This window comes from Notamacropus eugenii, chromosome 3, assembly GCF_028372415.1.
Source record: "Notamacropus eugenii isolate mMacEug1 chromosome 3, mMacEug1.pri_v2, whole genome shotgun sequence".
In the NCBI taxonomy this organism is placed as follows: Eukaryota; Metazoa; Chordata; class Mammalia; order Diprotodontia; family Macropodidae; genus Notamacropus; species Notamacropus eugenii.
The window spans coordinates 120,665,246-120,687,177 of record NC_092874.1 but is presented as its reverse complement, the minus strand read 5'-3'; the positions used below and the strand labels follow the sequence as shown (position 1 = coordinate 120,687,177).

At 38.1% G+C, this 21,932-nt stretch overlaps 1 protein-coding gene and 1 long non-coding RNA gene across 4 annotated transcripts in view; one reads left to right on the top strand and one right to left on the bottom strand.

Moving 5' to 3' along the window:
- LOC140533249 (uncharacterized) overlaps window positions 1-11,151 on the bottom strand; it is a 69,373-nt gene extending 58,222 nt beyond the window's left edge. Inside the window, exon 1 of the long non-coding RNA XR_011976854.1 lies at window positions 10,950-11,151. This is a non-coding gene — a long non-coding RNA (uncharacterized lncRNA). The remainder of the gene's footprint in view (window positions 1-10,949) is intronic.
- On the top strand, window positions 10,930-21,347 carry SMKR1 (small lysine rich protein 1). 3 transcript variants are annotated; one of them, XM_072652769.1, is made up of 4 exons: window positions 10,930-11,027; window positions 11,213-11,311; window positions 11,850-11,904; window positions 20,789-21,347. In XM_072652769.1, the coding sequence occupies exons 3-4, from the start codon at window positions 11,902-11,904 to the stop codon at window positions 20,984-20,986; spliced, it is 201 nt and encodes a 66-aa protein (XP_072508870.1). In that variant the 5' UTR covers window positions 10,930-11,027; window positions 11,213-11,311; window positions 11,850-11,901; the 3' UTR covers window positions 20,987-21,347. The 3 variants fall into 3 exon arrangements, with proteins under 3 accessions (XP_072508870.1, XP_072508872.1, XP_072508871.1); XM_072652771.1 differs by lacking the exon at window positions 10,930-11,027 and having other exon boundaries at window positions 11,200-11,437; XM_072652770.1 differs by lacking the exon at window positions 10,930-11,027 and having other exon boundaries at window positions 11,200-11,461.
- Window positions 21,348-21,932: the final 585 nt, after the last annotated feature.

Below are 21,932 nucleotides of genomic sequence, written 5' to 3'. Positions count from 1 at the left end.
CTGCCAAGAAAACTCCAAATAGGTTAGGAAGAGTCAGACATAACAGAAACAACTGACCAACCACAATAACAACCTATACATCTAGGAATCATCTGCCAAGAGATAATAATTGAGTTCATGAGAGCTGATGATATCACCAATAGCATAGCATTGAAAAAGAAGAGAAGAGGACCCAGGACAGAGCCTTGGGCCCCACTCAGATTTATCAGGTCTCACTGAAATGAAAATATAGCAAAAGAACAGCTATAGGTAGGGGGAGAATGAGAAGAGAGTAGAGTCACAACAACCTAGAGAGGAGAACATCAAGGAGAAGAGAGGAGACTGACAGTGCCAAAACAGATCACCAGTAAGAGAGAGAACAGTTTCAGTCAAATGAGATTCGAAGCTATACTGCTTCTAATGAATGAAATGGAATGAAAGGAAAGGAAGTGACAGCACTGATTGCATATAGCTTTCTCAAGGAGTTTTGCCATGAAAGGGAGATATGGGATGATACGGGATGATAGCTATCAAGGAATGGATAGATTAGGTGAAAGTTTTTGTAGGCCAGTGTTTAGGGACTGATAGAACATTAGTGAAAGAATAGACCAGATAAGACAAGATTAAACAAAATTAAAGACTGAAAAAACAGCAGACAATTTAAGAAATGTTACATCGAACACAACTTCCTTGGAATACAATTCAAGGAGATATAATCCAAGAATTAAACAACCATTTGAAAGCTGTTATAAGGAAAAGTTGGGATACCAGATTTTAAGAAATTGTAAATGAAAAATTTCCTCTTAGAACCAAAGCATAAAATAAAAATAGAAAGAATCCAGTGGTCCCCTCCATAAAGAAATCACAAAATGAAAATTCCCAAGAATGTCAGTCAAAATCCAGAGCTTCTAGGACAAAGGGAAAAAACAAAGCAACAAGCAGCCAAAAAGGAGTTTAGGATCAAGGAGACACAATGAGGATTACACAAGACTTGGCAACTGCTGTTATAAAGGAGAGAAAAATTAGGATATAATACTCCAAAAGGCAAACAATATAAGCTGACAGCCAAAGATAATCCATCTGGCAAAACTAAGTACAATCTTAACAGGTAAAAAAAAAATGAATCTTTAATGAAATAGAGGATTTCCAGGCATTCCTGAAGAGAATATCATAACTGACATTTTGAAATGGAATAGTAGGAACCAAGAAAAAAATAGATACACTGATTTAATTGAAAGGAAATACGTGGGGCTGAATTGTTTATAATTTTTAATAGGGGAATAGAAGCAAATGGTTTTTCAGAACTATAATATCTGAAAGGGGGACAGAGAAAGATTAAAATGACAGAGGGTTGTGAGTGGTTTCATTCTGTTTTAATAGTCTTAGGAGAAGATTAAAAATGAGAATAATAAGGGACTATATTGAGGAAGAAAGGAGGAAGAAGGGGAGGAAAATCACTATTATAGAACAGAAGTGAATAAAATGAAGTGTATATTATCATAGAGGAAGAGATAGAAGCCCATGTCTCCTTGAGACTCAACTTCTTTTTGGCTACTTGTTGTTTTGTTTTTTCCCTTTGTTCTAGAAGCTCTGGATTTTGGCTTTGACATTCTTGGAAATTTTCATTTTGTGATTTCTTTATGGAGGTGACCACTGGATTCTTTCTATTTTTATTTTATGCTTTGGTTCTAAGAGGAAATTTTTCATTTATAATTTCTTAAAATCTGGTATCCCAACCTTTCTTTATAACAGCTTGCAAATATATGGTCTTTTAATTCTTGGATTATATCTCCTTGAGTTGTTTTCCAAGGCAGTTGTGTTTGATATAATATTTCTTAGTTTACCTGTTATTTTTTCAGTCTTTAATTTTGTTTTTATTCCAACTGGATAAAGGGAAGACTGAACATAATTACACACACAAAAAAATAGTTATGCAGAGAAACAAACTCAAAAGGGAAATAGTAAGAGATAGAGACAAAGAAGTTGTTGAGAGGGGTCTAAAAAGGGAGGGCAGGATAGGTAAGGAAATAATCATAAGAAAACGTCAAATATTGGAGGGAGGAATGTGAAGGAAGAATTAAAAGGAAAAGAAGACAGAAAATAGAGTTTAACCTAAAAGATAACATCAGGTAAACTCTCCTTTTATGACCTTCTTATTTATAATCAGGGGAATGAAAGCAAAGAGAAGAAAAAGTTCAAGTGTACAGGATGAAGCAAAATGCCAATTAACAATCATAACTGCAAATATTGGGATGAACTCACCCATAAAACAATAAAATATAGAATGAATTAGAAAATAGAATCCAACAATTTGTTGTTTAGAAGAAACACACTTGAAAGATGATTTGAATAGAATTAACACAAGAAATTGGAGGAAAATCAATTATGTTTCAGCTAAAAGTAAAAAAAAAAAGATAGGGAGGGCAATCATGATTTCAGATAAACCTACAGTAAATATAGACATGATAAAAAGAGAAAGAGGGGAAATTACATTATGCTAAATGCCACCATCTATAATGAATCATTATCATTACTTAATATTTAAGCACCTAGTAGTATTCCATCCAAATACTCATACAAAAAAAAATCAAAATAGGAGAAATGGATAGTAAAATTATAAGAGTAGTCCTTAAATGTATTCCTTTCTGATATAGACAAATCATGCTAAAAGAGAAGTAAGAAATAAGTTAAGGACTAGAATAGAATTTTAGAAAAATTAAAGATTACAGAGTTCTAGTAATGGCAACAGAAAATGACTCATATATTCTCAAATGTGTTTGGCACCACCACGTATTGGAGCATAAAGACTTTGCCAAAAATGTAGAAATGCAGAAATACTAAGTTTGTCATTTACTAATCATGATGCAGTAAAAACTTCATTCCATAAAGGGTGCATAAAGAAAGAATTTAAAATAATAACAATAACAATAATAATAATAGCTAATATTTATATGGTGCTTACCATGTGCCAAGGACTGTGTTAAAACACTTTACAATTATTATCTCATTTGATCCTCTCAACCACTCTGGGAGTTCAGTTATTATTATCCCCATTTTACAGGTGTGGAAACTGTGGTAAACAGAAGTTAAGTGACTTGCCTAGGGTCACACAACTAGTAAGTGTCTTGGGTCAAATCTGAATTCAAGTCTTCCTGATTCTAGCACTAGCACTCTATTAAATACTTAAATATTAGCAGCCTTGATTAAACATTAATTAGAAGTTAAATAGCACAATTCTAAAGAACTAATTAGAAATTAAATAACAAAATGCTGAAGAACTAACTTCTGTCTCAAAGAACAAATTGTAGAAACAATGGAAAATTTCATCAAAGAAAATGACAGTAATTAAACAGCATACCAAAACTTATGGGATGGAGCTAAAACAGTTATGAAGGGGATATTTACTTTTATTTCTAAACACTTTCATCAACAAAAGAGAGAAAGAAGAAATTAATAAATTAGATGTGCAAGTAAAAGTACTTGAAAACCAACAAATCAAAATTCCCCCAACTAAATAACAAGGTAGAAATTATAAAAATTAAAGAAGAGATTAGTATAGTTAAAGGAAATGGCCATTGAATTGATGAATAAAACTGTAAGATTTTTTAAAAAACCTAATAAAATAGACAAATGGCTAGCTATTATGATTTTTTTAAGTGAGAAGGAAATCAGGTTGATTATAAAAAAACTGAAAAGATAAATTCATATTCAATAAAGAAATTTAAAAAATTTGAGAATCCATTTTGCCCAACAGTGTGCTAATAAAACTGGTAAACTAGAGAAAATGGGTGAACTCTTACAAAAGTATAAAATACTCAAATTAACAAATGAAAGGGAGGGAGAAGGAAGGGGGAATAGTACCAAAGGAATTCACAAGTGAATTCTACAGATATTTAAAAGCACTATTTACAATTTTTTTTAAAAGGCCCGCACTTTCAATCTCTTCTTAACAATACAAATGTGATCTTGATACCTAAGCCAGCAAGAGACAAAGCAGAGGAAGAAAACTATACACCAATATCCTTAAGGAACATTGATATAAAAAATTTTAAAGAAAATATTAGGGGGGCGGAGCCAAGATGGCCGGAGTAGAAACACACAAATACACTAGCTCCGAACCCACAGCCCATGAAATATCTGTAGAAAAGAGCTGCCAATAAATTCGGGAGCAGGAGAAGCCACAGAACAGCAGAGCGGACGTGATTTCTGTTCCAGAGAGCCTGAAAACCTCTCGCAAAAGGTTCTTCATGCTGTGGGCGCGGAGTTGAGCCCAACCCTGTGTTGACCACCCAGCGCCAAGAGGAGCAGATCCGAGCAGGCTTCAGGGATGGAATCTCCAGTGGCCGCGGGGGTCCCTCCGTCCACAGGTGAAAAGGGTCAGTGAGAGGCTCTCTTTGGTGGGTCGAGAGGGGAGTGGGGAGCCCCCGTGACTCGGGCCCCCTTGGGAGGCACCAGCAGAGGTGGGAGCAGACCGGGGCTCCCCAAGCAGGCAGGAGCCTGGGATCCATTGTTGAAGGTCTCTGCATAAACCCCCTGAGGGAACTGAGCCTGTGAGGCGGCCCTGCCCCTACCTGGGCAGCTGAACTTGATCTCACACTGAATAGCAGCCCTGCCCCTGCCCAAAGCCCTGAGGTTGGGAAGCAGCATTTGAATCTCAGACCCCAAACGCTGGCTGGGAGGATCAGGAGGCGAGGTGGGTGTGAGGAGAATATTCAGAGCTCAAGTCACTGGCTGGGAAAATGCCCAGAAAAGGGAAAAAAACCAAGACTATAGAGGGTTACTTTCTTGGTGAGCAGGTTTCTCCTTCCATCCTTTCTGATGAGGAAGAGCGGTGCTCACCATCAGGGAAAGACACGGAAGTCAGGGCTTCTGCATCCCAGCCCACTCAATGGGCTCAGACCATGGAAAAGCTCAAAAAGGGCTCAGAAAATTTTGAAAATTATGTTAGAGGACTGGAGGAAAAACTGGGAAGAGCAATCAAAGACATGCAAGCAAAGTATGAACAACAGATCAGCACCCTGCTAAAGGAGACCCAAAAAAATGCGGAAGAAAATAACACCCTGAAAAATAGGCTAACTCAATTGGCAAAGGAGGTTCAAGAAGCCAATGAGGAGAAGAATGCTTTCAAAAGCAGAATTAGCCAAATGGAAAAGGAGATTCAAAAGCTCACTGAAGAAAATAGTCCTTTCAAAATTAGAATGGCACAGATGGAGGCTAATGACTTTATGAGAAACCAAGAAATCACAAAACAAAACCAAAAGAATGAAAAAATGGAAGATAATGTGAAATATCTCATTGGAAAAACAACTGACCTGGAAAATAGATCCAGGAGAGACAATTTAAAAATTATGGGACTACCTGAAAGCCATGATCAAAAAAAGAGCCTAGACATCATCTTTCATGAAATTATCAAGGAAAACTGCCCTGAGATTCTAGAACCAGAGGGCAAAATAAATATTGAAAGAATCCACCGATCACCACCTGAAAAAGATCCAAAAAGAGAAACTCCTAGGAATATTGTGGCCAAATTCCAGAGTTCCCAGGTCAAGGAGAAAATATTGCAAGCAGCTAGAAAGAAACAATTCAAGTATTGTGGAAATACAATCAGGATAACACAAGATCTAGCAGCTTCCACATTAAGGGATCGAAGGGCATGGAATAGGATATTCCAGAAGTCAAAGGAACTAGGACTAAAACCAAGAATCACCTACCTAGCAAAACTGAGTATAATACTTCAGGGGAAAAATTGGTCTTTCAATGAAATAGAGGACTTTCAAGCATTCTTAATGAAAAGACCAGAGCTGAAAAGAAAATTTGACTTTCAAACACAAGAATGAAGAGAAGCATGAAAAAGTAAACAGCAAAGAGAAGTCATAAGGGACTTATAAAAGTTGAACTGTTTACATTCCTACATGGAAAGACAATATTAGTAACTCTTGAAACTATTCAGTATCTGGGTACTGGGTGGGATTACACACACACACATGCACACGCACACACATATAGAGACAGAGTGCGCAGAGTGAATTGAATAGGATGGGATCATATCTTTAAAAAAAATGAAACCAAGCAGTGAGAGAGAAATATATGGGAGGAGAAAGGGAGAAATGGAATGGGGCAAATTATCTCTCATAAAAGAGGCAAGTAAAAGACTTTTTTAGTTTGGGGAAAAAGAGGGGAGGTGAGAGAAAAACATGAAGTTTACTCTCATCACATTCCACTAAAGGAAGGAATAAAATGCACACTCATTTTGGTATGAAAACCTATCTTACAATACAGGAAAGTGGAGGATAAGGGGATAAACAGGGTGGGGGGGACGATGGAAAGGAGGGCATGGGGAGGAGGGTGCAATTTGAGGTCGACACTCACGGGGAGGGACAGGATCAAAAGAGAGAATAGAAGTAATTGGGGGCAGGATAGGATGGAGGGAAATATAGCTAGTCTTATACAACACGACTATTATGGAAGTCATTTGCAAAACTATACAGATGTGGCCTATATTGAATTGCTTGCCTTCCAAAGGGAATGGGTGGGGAGGGAGGGAGGAAAAGAAGTTGGAACTCAAAGTTTTAGGAACAACTGTCAAGTACTGTTCTTGCCACTAGGAAATAAGAAATACAGGTAAAGGGGTATAGAAAGTTATTTGGCCCAACAGGACAGAGGAGAGGATGGAGACAAGGGCAGAGAGGAATGATGGAGGAGAGAGCAGATTGATGATGGGGGCAATTGGAATGCTTGGTGTTGTGCGGTGGGGGGAGGGGACAAGGGGGGAGAAAATTTGGAGCCCAAAATTCTGTGAAAATGAATGTTAAAAGTTAAATAAAAAAAAGTAAAAAAAGAAAAAAAAGAAAATATTAGCAACTAGGTTACAGCAACATATTACCAAGATTATACATTATGGATTTCCATCAGAAATGCAAGGTTGGTTCAACATAAGGAAGATTATAAATATAATAAATTGTGTTAATATAAATAGCAAAGTTATATGATTATAGCAATAGATGCTGAAAAAAATTGAAAAACGCCAACACTTGTTTCTATTACTCTAGAAATCATGGAATAAGTGGACCTTTCTTTCACATGATAAACAGTATCTATGTAAACTTGAAAAGAAAACATTTTATGTAACACAGAAAAGTCAGAAGTCTTTTCAATAAGTTCTAGATAAAGTAAAGATGTCTATTATTACCACTACTTTTGATGTAGTGCTAAAAATGCTAGTTATAGAAATAAGGCAAGAAAAAGAAATTGAGGAAATAAAAAGAAGCAAAAAGCAAACAAAATTATTGTTTTTTACAGATATAATAGTGTACCTAGAGAACTCTAGAGTCAACTAAAATTAATTGAAACAATAATTTTAGCAAAGTTGCAGAATTTAAAATCAATACACATAAATTATTGGCGTGTGTGTATTTACATAAACCAATAACCTCTAAGAAAAGCTGGAAAGAGAAATCCATTCAAATAGAAGCTATAAAATACTTGGCAGTGTACCTGCCAAGATTCACCCAGGAACTATATGAATCTAAATATAAAATGTTCTTTGCAGAAATGAATACAGACCTACATAATAAAACATTAATTGCACATGAGTAGGTCAAGCCAAAATAATAAAAATAAAATTACTATCTAAACGTATTTACTTATTCAGTGCTAAACCAATCAAACTACCAATAAAATACTTTATAGAGCTAGAAAAAATAATAATGAAATTCAAATGGAGGAATGAAAGGTCAAGAATCTCAAAAGCAATAAGGAAAAAATAGAAAGAAGGGGAGGATCTCTTGGCACCAGATCTTAAATTGTACTACAATGAAATATTCATTTAAAAAAATTCAGTACTGTTAGAGAGAGAGAGAGAGAGAGCAGTGGAAGAAGTTAAAAACATAAAATAGAGAAGTAAACACTAACAAAGATAAACCCAAAGACCCCAGTTACTAGGGGGAATGTTTCATTATTTGAGAAAAAAAAAAGACAAAAAACTGGGCAGTAGTCTGGCAGAAATTTGGTTTAGACTAACATCTTATGGCTCATTCCATGATGTTTCAAATGGATATAAAATCTAGATATGAAAGACTGTATTGTCAACAATTAGAAGAGCATTGAAGAAAGGATCTTTTGTATCTATGGACAGGTAAAGAGTTCATGACTAAACAATAATAGAGAGGATGGCACAAGATAAAATGCCAATTTTGATTCTATAAAATGAAAAGTTTCTTTGTTTTCAAACATTTCACTTTTATTTCCATTTTAATGTTATATTTACTCTTGTGCCATAAGCTTTTGCTTCTCCTGGGATATCTTTTTCTTTTGAGAAACCTCCTCTTCTGGTTTAGGAACAATCTGTTCCTTTTCAGAAGCATCATCTCAATATGGCAAGAAGAATTCACGTATGGCTTGATTCGACCATGAGCCCTGTAAGTACGCCGTCACATTTTGGGAGCCTTGTTAACCTGGATATGCTCAATGACAAGAGAATCCACATCCAAACCCTTCCGCTCTGAGTTATTCTCTGCATTTTTAAGCAGATGCAGCAAGAATTCAGCATTCTTTTTGGGCTAACGGCCTATATCCAACCCCATTGCTTGGGCACACCTGCCAACTCCACCATTATACCAATGGAAGGGACCACATTGTTTCTTCAGTATGACATCTTTCAAATACTTGGTGGCTTTTTGGATATGCATGCCCTTGATAGCTTGGGCTGTTTCACATGTGTTCTTGAAGTGGACCCGGAGATTTAAACCCCTTGATTTGCATGATTTTGTGGGGTTCTCTGGATCAAGAGCGTACCTCACCATTTAAAATGATTACTTAGGATGGCTCAAGGGAAGAGCTAAAAAGGTTTTTTTTAAAAAAAAAAAAAAACAAATATAATGTAGTCAAAATTAGAAGACAAACAGGTAACTAGAAAAAATCTTTGCAGTAAGTTTCCCAGATAGAGGCCTCATTTCCAAAATAGGTAAGAAACTGATTCAAAACTACAAGACTGAGAGCCATTCCTCAACAGATCAAAAATATATGGACATTAAAAGAGTTTTCAAAGAAAGAAATCCACGCTATTAACAACCATGTGGGAGAAAATGTTCCACATCACTAATAATCAGATAAAAGTAAATTAAAACAATTTGAAGTTCCACCTCCTACCCATCAGACTGCCAAAAATGATAAAAGAAGAAAATGATAAATGTTGAAGGAGCTATAGGAAAATAGGTACACTACTGAACTTTTGGTAGTTCTATGGTGGTGGTATGAATTGGTTCAATCATTCTGGAAAGTCATTTAAAACTATGCCCCAAAAGTTACTAAACTGTGACCCAGCTGTGCCACTATTAGACTTAGAGACCCAAAAGAAATCAAAGGAAAAAGAGAAGAATTTAAATGTACAAAAATATTCATAGCCCCCACAGTCAAAAATTGAAAACTGGGAGTGTCCAATTTGGGGGGTTGATAAATGCTAGGATATGAATGTAACTGTATATTATTTTGTCTTACTAATTGATGAAATGAACAGTTTCAGAGGAAAGGAGTTAGATCACTGGTGCAGAGCAAAGTTAGCAAAACTAGAACAATTTATACAATGATAACATTATAGAGAAAAACAACTTTGGCAGATAAAGAGAGTTCAAAATACTGAAGCTGAAAAGGCCACTGACCTCCTTCTAGAGAGGTGATGATCTTAAAATGCAGTAAGTCACAGGTGTTTGTAACATGACCAACATGGTAACGTGTTTTATAGGACCACGCATCTATGTTATAAGGACTTTATTTTGGGGAGATTTCAAAAAAAGTTGCTCAGTGTTGGGGTTGTGGAACAGACAGAATAAAAGAAAAATATAGAGGAGGTCTCCCTGGGAGGGGGAGAGGGAGACACACATGGACAAATTTGGGTGCACAGTGTGTGGCATATGGTGTGTGTTCGTCCTTCATTGCCAAAGAAGACCATGCCATCAGAGAAATAATGACATGACTTGCACTCGACTTTGTTTTGAGTGAGGGAGGGCTGTGCAAGGTCACCAACCTCATTTCTCCTCCAGAGCCATCTGAATCCAGTGACCAGATATTCATCAGGATGACTGGAGATGACCCAGGATGAGGCAACTGGGATTAGGTGGCTTGCCCAAGGTCACACATCTAGTGAGTGTCAAGTGTCTGAGGTGAGATTTGAACTCAGGTTCTCCTGATTCCTGCACTGGTGCTCTACACTCTGCACCGCCTAGCTGCCCTCTGGCATATGGTAGGCACTTAATAAATGTTTATTGATTATTATTTATTGATATAAAAACAAAACATCGATGAAAATTTAATTTAAAAAAATTATGTCCAACGCACAATTGACCGTCCACTCCCAAATGTCTCAAAGGTTAATTCAGATGCTTCTTATATGTTTCAAAGACTTAAACAGTCATATGATTGAGCTCATTATCAATAGGTGGGCGACAAGACCAAAATAGCTTATCTTCTCAATCTTTATATAAATCCTTTAAATCTAATCTTTCTATGTAAGATTTGGAAACGGAAGGAAACAAGCATTTATTAATCATCTGCCCACTTCGCTCCAGACATTACTCTAAGGGCTTTACAAATAGAACTTCATTTGATCCTTAAGACAACCCTGGGAGAGAGGTGCTATTATTATCTCCATTTAACAGTTGAGGAAACTGAGGCAGATTGAGGTTAGACTTGCCGAGAGTCACACAGCCAAAGCTGAAGCTCAGAGAACTGCATCCACCGCTCCACCTTGATGCCTCAGAAGTGAAGGAGGTTACGGGAGAGTGACAGGAAGGAAAAAGAAAGGTTCCCGTCAGTCTGAGAGGCTTTCAGAAGGAAATATCAACACGACTTGGGAAAGTAGTTCCTCCCACATGGACCTTTCATCCTCCGAGGGGTAGGGCATGGAATACTACAGGGACACTATGTAACAAAGGCGTTCTGGAAGGGCTGACATATGACGTAGAAGTGAGGGGTACCTTCGAGACCTGGGGTCTATCGCCTCAGCATAGCTCGCAAGTACAACTGAAAGACAGCCGGCGCTCTCCACTCCATTGGTATCCATCAAATAGCGAACAGATTGAGAGAATACTGGGGTGGGTGGGCAAGAGGGAGTCGGGAAAGGAGCACCCAACTTCCGCACCCCCTCTTTCTCTCCTGCCCCTAAGCCCTCCTCCCTTCCCCCCTCCCCCACCCCCCCCCGCCCCTCTTTGCCCCTAGTAACAGAATAAACACTGCGCAGACTCCGCCCATCAGGAGGAAGGAGGCAGAATGGACTTTTGTTTGCGCGCGCGCGCGTGACTTTGGCAGACGCTGCAGGGACTGTGAGCAAGAGAGGATGGTGAGTCGATTCTCCCTTGCAAGGATCCTCGTCTTTCCTGAACGAGCTAGCCAGGAAGAGAGGTGCAGTTGTTAACTTCTCAGCAGCAGAGGTGTTTCAATTGCAGCGCTGGACGTGCCGTGACTGGTGAAGGCTCTGTTGGGAATGGGGGTATTTTTGCACTTTTCACCTGTTGTCCTCCTTTATCTGTAACCCTCTTAGACCCAGGATTGAAGCTACTTCGTCCTGTTTCTTTCTGCTCTTTCGTTTGCCAGAAAATGGTGATACCCCGCTTTAAAAGTGCGAGCAAGAACAGAAAAGAGTAACGATTGTCCTAGATTCCTACGGGAAGTCACTTAATCCTTCAGGGGTCTTTGGTTTTGGTGGTGGAGCTTACAGGTCATAGATTTAGCGATGTTGCCTCATCTTCCTAACCACTGAATGTTCTGTTCTGTTCTTTTTCCCTCTCCCCAGGTGATGAAAAAACTGGGGGATTCAGGTGGGCAGCAATGTACAAAACCTTGGATTGTAACCTCATTTTATGATCTCTGTATTTCAGAATTATGAACTAACCCTGTGACCACCAGTTCAACGGAAAGCAAGACTTTGTTATGGTAATAAACTTACTAATTATGGTTTAGACAGGCAGTGTACCAAACGGGATAGAGCCCTAGATTTGGAGTCCAGAGGTCTGGATGTAGTTCCCACCTTCAGCATTTTTTTAAAAGCTGTATGACCCTAGGCAAGCTGCTTTTCCCCTCAGAGTCTCAGTTTCCCTATCTGTGATATGAGAATAGATACCAGTACTCCGATGACTAGGTAAACCACGAAGTGCTATGCAAATATCCTTCTATTATGTATCATTCATGTTCTTAGTTAAGAAATTCTGAGGTTCTTGTAAACCTGGTTTATTGTGATTCTGAATCTAGAGCAATCGTTTCGCTTAAAATTGACCAGTTTCGTAATCATGTTGCCCATAGTCACCGTTCTTTCCTTCTATTTTTTTTTGTTTGCTTGCTTGTTTGCATTTCGAATTAGATAAGATTAGAACTGAAGTGCATTCAAAATTGATATCAGTAGAAGTCTTATTCATTCATAATCCTCAAGGAATTGACTTAGGATCATGAAAGATGAGGGCAGCAATAGGCATTGCCCTAGGCAGTCAAGAAGTCAACAAATATTGACTAAGCCCTTGCTACATGCCAGTAACTGTACTAAGTACCGGGGATGCAAAGAAAAACAGAAACAGTCCTTGTCCTCATAGAGCTTACATTCTAATGGAGGAGACAATGTGTAAATAACCAAGAACATACACAATCTCTACGGCAGATGGAAGGTCATCTGAGAAGGGAAGGTGCTAGCATCTGGGAGTGCTGAGAAAGTCTTCCTGCAGAAGGTAGAATCTGAGCTGAGTCTTGAAGGAAGAGAAAGTACAAAGCAGAGGTGAAGAGGCAGAGCATTCTAGGCATAGGAGACAGCCTGTACAAAGTCAGGAGATGGAATGTCCTATTTAAGAAATGGTAATTAGGCCAGAAGCTTTGTCTTCATATCTTTTATTTTTTTAGTACCATTGGCCAAGATACAGGCTGTCCCAAAAGTCTTAGTGCAGTTCTTTAAACTGGAAAAGCTTTTATTTTTATTTATTTATTTATATATTTATTTTTATAAATTTAATATAATATTTATATTTTTATTTTATTTATATATGTATTTATCAAAGCTTTAAACTGCACTAAGACTTTTGGGACACCCTGAGTGTATATAAACTAACAGATGAGTGGGAAATAATATAAAAGTTGGTGACAAAATAGAACATAACCTTAGGGACCAAAACTAGGACCAGTGGCTAGAGGTCACAGAGGAAAATAACTATTCAACATGAAGTATGCCTTTCTAATCATGAGATCTATCCAACAATGCGGTGGGCTGCTGCATAAGGTATTAAGTTCCTTATCAGTAGAGGTCATTAGGAAGAAGCTATATAATTGTCCTGGATGTTGTAGACAGAGTTCCAAGCTGTTAGGGGTTAGAAGATTTTTGAAGTCCCTTCCAATTCATCATCTCTGATTGTGTGTTCTCTTCCTTCCCCTTCAAAGGTAGAGAGCCCCTTAAAGGATGTCAGCTGAGAGCATGAACACCCAAAGTCAGCCAACTAAAGTAGATGTGGAAAGGGGAGGTCACATTGGAGGGAAATTGATGCTCAGGGTCATGCAGCTATTCAAGCAGATTGTATTAGTTTCATAGATCAATCATTTAGATGTAGTCATGGTCTGGAAGGGACTTTGGAGATCATCTAACCCAATTGCCTCATCTCACATCTGAGGTCCTGAGAGGTGTTGAAGGTCACAACAGCTATTAATTTTTATATGCTGCTTTAAGAACAGTATGGGAAATTTGCATTAGCAGTAGCTATGGAGACTACTAGCTTCTAGGTAAGTGGTTTTATCCATTAGCTGGTTTGAGCAAAAAAAAAAAAATCAGGAGGGAAATGAAGCATAAGGTTTTCTTCTCTGCTCAAGATTCCATCCTGGCATCACTCAGAGAGTTTCTGATGTCAGTAAATCACAGGTACAGTCTCTATCCCTATCCCTACATTCATGTACTATAATTTGATGAATTGTACTCTTTACAGAGGTAAGGCACTAAAGGTGTAGAATAGTTCACTGGACATGCACTTTTGTTTTCATCTTTTTGCAATTACAAATGATTTAGTCATGATTTTTTGTATAAATAGATATTTCCTTGCTGGCATTTACCATCTCTCCCTCCCTGAATATAAACCCAATAATTGGGATCACTCGGCCAAATGGCATCAATAACTTCTTCCATGTTTCTTGAATAATTCCAAGCTGTTCTTCCAAAACAACCACTACACTCTTGAACACTAGCAGACGTGGTGAGTTCATTAAACATGATGGCCCTGTATTACAAACTCAGCCTGCTAAGTGAGAATGTAAATACGGGATGGAGAAGATGATTGTCCCAGTCCTGCAGCAATTAGGGCTGACTGCAGAAGTGTAATAGGATGATAGGATTCAGACATGGTCTAGAAGCGAGCTTGGAGATCATCTATCCAACTCCTTGGGAGAAGCTAATGTTAGGCTTCTTTAAGAACAGTGTGGAAATTTGCACTGGTGGCAGCTGTGAAGACTAGTTAAAGGCAATTGGTTTTCCCTTTCAGCTGGTACACATAAATCTCACTCAAAGTGAGAATGTTATAGGACCTTAGCCTGAAAGGACCAGGGTCTCCCATTGCATCTTGGGCCATCTCTAGCCTTCCTGATGAATATCATGCCACTGGACCCAGATGGCTCAGGAGAAGAAAGTGAGGTTGGTGACCTTGCACAGCCTTCCCTCACTCAAATCAAAGTCAACTGCAAGTCATGTCATCATCTTGATGTCATGGTCCTCTTTGAGAACGAAGGACAAACAACAACCTGGTACACACACACACACACACACACACACACACACACACACGATCCTATTACACTTCTGTACGTCCTGTCTCACAACTAGGGTTCAAGTTTCTTTAGGACAGTGGGTGGTATCTGTAGCATCTTACATCATTATTAACTCAGCTCAGCTCCTTACACACAGTTGCTGCTCAATAAATAGTTGTAGCTGATGAAAACAACCTTTTCCTGGAGAAATGATGGATTAGGTTCATTTGGGGGGGGGGGAGAAGCAAAGAGAGTTAAGTGACTTGCCCAGAGTCATACAGCCAGTAAGTATCTAAAGCTGGACTTGAATTTAGGTCCTCCTGACTCCAGGGCTGATGCTCTCTCCACTGCACCACCTAGCTGCTCCTGGATTAAGTTCAATACATGTATCTTCACAGAGCTTTTAATACAGGAATCTCAAGTGTGCTTGTCCATCATTCATCCTTGTGCTCCCTTTATGTGATAAATAATAATTGCCCTTTCCATTTTTGGCTGTGAGGAAACAGTAATTTAAATCCATGCTTCTTGAGCAAGTCAATCAATACAGTTCAGAATGTCACTTTGCTTTCAGAATCCTCAGCCTGTATTCAATCTGTATTTTGTTCATAGGAGACAAAGAGCCCCGGAGCTCCCTTGTAGTGACACAGGAAGTGGATGGGGCCCAGACTTTTGAATCATCTTTCTCCTTTAGAGTAACTATCTTAAACATATTTTAAAGAAAAAGCATCTGTGTAAAAGACAGAAACATTGTGTGGAACCTTAAAACCAGTGTCCTGGATGAACTTCTGTTTTTGAGTTAATCTTGGCTAAGATGGTAGTGTGCTCTCATGTCAACCACCTGTTTCTCTCCTTCAGAGCACTTTTCAAAAGAGCTTTAAAAAAAACAGTTTCAGACTTTGAACATTTAATTCCATTGAAAATAGGAAAGTTGGAAAAATAGCCAGAATTTTCAAAATTACATGGGCCAGTATAATAACTCTTTATCCACCATTATGCTTTCCTGTTCTCCTTATGTTCCAATTTCCCCTGGAAGGATTGTAGAAAGTCAGTATCCTCATGTGGTCTCTCATTTCTTGAAAATTTCTTAATTTTTTTTCACAAAGGATGGTGGTCCTTGGGTTGTATTGTGAGCTATTCAGCAAATATTTTTATCCTTTTTTTTTTTAGCCATGTGGTATGGCTAGTAGCATAACTCTTTTAAAATGTTATACTCTAATATATTTACTTTAAAAAATTACTGTTTCTAACTATATTTTATGCAATTAAAAAGATTGTTTTTGTTTATCTTAGTGTATTTCTAAAACAGTACAATGAATCAGTTGCTTTTTATGTAACTTTTACTTACTTTTTAAAAAATTTGCAAATATTCATTTCCTCTCTCTTATCCATACCTCTGATTTAAAAAAATTTGTTTTCCCCCAATCATGTGTAAAAATAATTTTTAGAATTTTTTAAAAAAGTTTTGAGTTCCAAATTCTATTCCTGCCTCTTTTCCCTTCTCACTTCCTGAGACAGTATGCAATTTTATTCAGGTTACATGTGCAATCTTGTGAAACACTAATTTTTTTCAAAAAGGAAAACAAGATCCTTGTAACATATATGTATAATCAAACAACACAAAATCCCACATTGTCATGTCCAAAAATGTATGTCTCATTCTACATCTTGGGTCCAACATTGCCTTTCTGTCAGGAAACGGAAAGCATGTTTCATTGTCAGTCCTCTGGAATTACAGTTTGTTGTGTTGATCAAAGTTCTTCTGTCTATCAAAGTTGTTTTTCTTAACAGTGGTTTTTGTATACATGATTCTCTTGGTTGGGCTGTCTTTTCTCTGGTCAGTTCATACAAGTCTTCCCACGTTTCACTGAGCACATCCCTTTTGTCATTTCTTACAGTGCAATAGTGTTCCATGACATTCACATACCAGAATTTCTTTGGCCATTTCCCAGTCAGAGATTACAACATTAGTTTCAAGATCTTTGCTAGTATGAAACCTACCTATTTTATGTAAATATATCTCACAAATGATCCTATTGATATCAAATGAGATAGAGGCAAAGCATTTTGCAAACCTTAAGTCTTATATCATGTTTCCTATTGTTATGTATTCAGAGGCATTCAGTTCAACAAGCATTTATTAAAATGTCTACTGTGTGTCAGGCAATGGGGCTGCAAAGACTTTTAAGAACCAAATAGTCCCTGATCTCAAGGAGCTGGCATGAGACAGTCAACAAGCTTTTATTAAGCATTTCTTATGTCCTAGGCATTGTGCTAAATGAAGAAAGACAAAAAGAATCTTTATTCTCAAGGAAGTCTTGTTTTAAAGGAAAAGAGAAACATGAAAATAATTAGATTATATATGAGTAGCTGTTCTTCAGTCGTTTCAGTGATTCTTCATGATCCCATTTTGGGGTTTTCTTGGCAAAGATACTGGAGCTGTTTTCCATTTCCTTCTTCAGCTCATTTTACAGATGAGAAAACTGAAGCAAACAGAGTTAAGTGACATGCCCAGAGTGTCAGAGGCCAGATTTGAACTCAGGAACATGAGTTTTCCTGATTCCAATCTCAGGGTTCTAGCCACTTTGCCACCTAACTACCCCTATTTAGAGCCTACTATGTACTAAGTGCTATGTTAAATTTTGATGTACATGTAGAAAAATAAGCCAGTTGCTGCTCTCCAAGAGCTCCCATTCTAATGGGGGAGACAAGACATATGGAAGGTTTCAGCTGCAAGTCAGCTGGAAAGATCCCATGGTCCTTAGGGTGTAACATCAAAACAGATGGTAATGCTTCTTTTATGTGATTTCCACCGATAAAGTCATATGAATTTTGATGTTGAGCCATTTGACAGTGCCAAGGACTTTCAGAGCAGGAACTTTGTTTTCTGGATCTTCAGTAGCTGTGGCTATAGCATGGGTTAGAATAGTTGCTAGGCTATAGCACCATAAAATGAAGGCTTTGGGCATGGAGCAGAAATCACTGCCATTCCCCTAGGCTCTTGGGTCCAGTGTCCTAGGCTTTCTCCATTGGGGCTGTTAGGGAGAAGATAGTGAAGATGGTGGCAGCAGTTATTTGACTTTCCTGACAAATATTGATTCTTCTCTCTTCCTTTGAGTTCTCTGCTGCTTCAGCTAGGTTAACTTGCCTGCTTATTGAGAGGAAATTACACAGATACAGAGGCAGCTAGGTGGCTCCATGGATGGAGTGCTGGGCTTGGAGTCGGGAAAGCCTGAGTTCAAATTTGACTTCAGACACTTATTAGCTGTGTGATCCTGGGCAAGCCCTTAACCTCTGTTTGCCTTAATCTACTTGAAAAGGAAATTGATCTTTGGATTCTTGGATCTTTGCTAAAAAATCTCATGACCAGTATTGGTGCAATATGGTCCATGGGGTCACAAAGAGTTGAATCCAACCGAACAAGTGAAAAACAAGCATATAGAAAATTAAATGCTAAATATGCACAAAGCAGTTTCTTGAGGGGAGGGCACTAGCAACTGAGGGGTCAGGATGGACTTTCTGTTGGGATTGGCACTTGAGCTGAGCTCTGAAGGAAGCTAAGTAGTCTATGAAGTGAGACATCAGGAGAGTTCAGTACATTTAAGTCATGGGGGACAGCCTATGCAAAAGCATGGAGTTGGGAGATTGAATGTCATCTGTAAAGAATAAGTAGATGATTTTGAATGGAATGTGGTTTTTGTGAAAGAATGGAATGTGCTGGAAGACTGGAAAGAGAGCCTTTGAAGGACTTTAAAAACCAAACAGAAAAGTTTGTATTTTATCCCAGGGGCAAGAGTGAGCCACTGAAGTTTTTTGAGCAGGACTGTAACATGGTCAAACCCATGTGGAAGAATATAGTGCTAAGGACTCAGTTGTGTTAAAATATATACATACATATATATGTATATATATGTGTGTGTGTATAAATAATAATGATAGTATCCTAGTCTGAAGTCATTGGTCTCATTTTAAACAAAGACCAAATCAGTCTTCTTTGAATAAAAGAACTAATCAATTTCAGTGGTTGGATAAGGATTTTAATTACCTGAAACTAAGAAAATTGAAATATATCTTGTTTACAGTGTTCTGACTAAGAGTGGAAATGTCTTTTTGTTTAATTAAGAAAGTGAATTTTGTTCACATTTGACAGGACTGAGTAATTGGTTTCTGGAAGATATTTCCCCCAAGGGTACTCTGCACTATTCTGTTTGGTAAATCAAAAATGCTCAATTTGAATTCCTTGTCCCTATTTTACTTTGATATGGAATTTTGTCATGTTTCACAATGACTTTTTTTTTTAAAGAAAGAAATTTGTTTTGTTTTCAATGATTTCTCGCCCAGTTATTCTCCCTCTTACCTCTTCCCCCCATCCTCACTTGTTTCCCAGTTAAATCTGATGCATCTCTATGCCAGTTTATGTGTGTGCATGCACACAGGTGCTGGGCATGTGTTCAACTTTCCTGTGTCTGGCTCAGATAAGGTTCATCTGATGCCTGCTCTCCATGTTTGTAAATTCTTCTTCACGTACCCTGAATAAGAAAAATAGTAAGTTCTACCTCCTTCTTCCTCTTTTCTATAGTGGTGTATTCCTTTTCCCTTCCCTCTTATCTACCTATTTAAAATAATTGGTTATGTTTTTCAGAACAGAACCATTCCACACCACAAAAGAAATTAGAAAAGATCTTGAAGGTCATGTTTCCAATTAATAAAGTTTTCAGATGACACAACTGAGGCACACAACCTGAGAATTTATTTTTTGACTATGCATATTTGTTAAAAGGGTTTTATTGGAGTTTTTTCTTCCAATTTTGGGGGCAGAGTATGAATAAAAGGAGGGATAGCAATAGGGATGCTAAAAAAGAAAGAAAGAAGAGAGCAAAAGGATGGGCTAGAAGGAATCACAGACAAGCAGGTCAGTATTAAAAGTTAAATGTTGAATTTATTACATACTTAAAAAGAAAAACAAACACTACAGAGACTCATAATTTTAAGTCTCATCCTCTCCTATTTTACAGTAGAAAATATATGTGGAAATGCCAATTTTATTTGATGTTTGTCAAATTCAATCTTTTTTTTTTTTTTTTTTTTTACAAAATTCAAATACAGCTGTTGAAAGTAATTTTCTTGAAGGGCAAGTCTGACCATGTTACCCTCCCCACTGAATAAACTCCAATGGCTCCCTATTACCTCAAATATCAAACCCTCTGTTTACCTTTTAAAGCCCTTCACCACCTGGCCCCTTCCTACCTTCCTAGTCTTCTCATACTTTATTCCTTTCCTCATAGGCTACCATCCAGCTACACTATGGCCTCATTGGTGATCTTTGAACTTGACCCCATCTCCCATCTATGCCTTTTTGCTGGCGTTCCCCATAACTGGAATGCTTTCTCTACCTCTTCCTTCTCGGTTCCCTAAAGACTTAGTACAGTCTGTCTCTCTTCATCTCCACCACCTCTATTACCCAGAGACTCAGCCCAAATCCCCACCTTCTCTCAGAAGCCTTTTGGGCTTCTCTCCACCAGGACTGCCATTGCCTTCCTATTGTGTAGGTGGATAGTTATTTAATTGTCTCCCTTCCTTAGAATGTGAGCTTCTCAAAGCCAGTCTTGGTTTTTATGTATCTTTGTATCTCCAGAACTTAGTACAGTACTTGACCTATGGTGAGCATTTATTGTTGCTTTATTAATTTAATTTTTTTAAAAAAAGAAAACTGAGGTCCAAAAAAGTTCAGTGATTTGCCCAGGGTCATACAGCTGTTAAGTAATTTAACCAGCAGGATTTCAAATCAAATTTAAACTCCAAACCCAGTGCCTTCTTTGCTACAACACACCTCTAAAATAACACGGATAGAGCTAAAAGTAGAAATAGATTGTTGGCTTGTTTTATTCCATTTTTTTTCCTTTTCTTTGTTAATTCATTAATTCACCCTTCCTTACCCCACCCCCACCCATGTCACTGGTTTCTTCCTTCTCCCCCAGTTTCATTAAAAATGTTGACTGTGTGATGCTATCCTCCAGAATATAACTGTTCACCCTATGTTCATTCTTTTCTTTAAAAGCCAGGTAAAGGCAAAAAGGGAAAAGGCCGGGGGAAGGGCCGGGGTGGGAAGAAAGCGAAAAAGCCTGAAGTGGACATCCTTCATCCAGCTGCCATGTTGAACCTGTATTACATCGCCCACAATATTGCTGACTGCCTAAATTTACGTGGCTTCCGCTGGCCTGGTGCCGGCAAGAAAAAGAAGGGAAAGAAGGCTTAATGATGGATGGAAGCATGGATGGATAGATGCCTATAGAGCATATCTTCATAACCATGAGTTGTAACCATAAACCAAAGTGTGCAGAAAAGGGATAAACCAAAACAGGCACAGAAGCAGATTAGACTTTACTGAAAACACCTTGAACTGGAGAATGACTGGAGCTCTTGGAGTTAAGGATAAAGGAATTGTATTATCACTTAACACTTGTGCCCAAGTGAAACGTTTTTAAATTTTTTTTTTTAGGAACTTAGGCAAAAATGTGTCTGAGTAGTTCTCAAGCTGGATGGTGGATTTCAGAGTATTGTTTGGTTCTAATCATCCTTTGTTACATGTCAGAATTAAACTTTGCTTGGTGAATCTAGTTCTTTCTTGCCCTCATTTTCTGCTGATACCAGTAAATGTTACCCTCCCCATCCCTGATGAGAAAAGGGCAGCTAATTGTCCATAGGAAGATGAGGCACACTGTGGCACAGTGATGCCCATCTCTGCCTGCCCTCCATCACCATTTTGAGGGGAAAATAATCAAGAAAATGATTTTGTCTGTATAATGTGCCCCTCCCCTTCCCCTTACTGTTTTCCTGGTTTGAAAAAACACAACTGCCTGCTGAGACTCCTCTGAGGCTTTAATAACATCAGCAAAACTGCTTTGTGCTAGTCAGAGCATGTAAAAGGATAAAGGATCTTCAAGGCACTTGTCAGTCATTTGAGTGAATAAAGAGCCAGCATGGGGACAGTGGAAAGAGAGCAGTGTTTGGTTTCAGAAGACCTGACTTTGGATCCCGACTGCCACTTACCACATAGGGAATTTTGGACAAGCCATTTCACCTCTGTGGGCCTCAGTTTCCTCATTTGTATAATGCAGAGATTGGACTAGATCAGGGGTGTCAAACTCAACAAATGAGACCTAGACTAGATTAAAATGTAATTGGGAAATGTTTACCAAAAA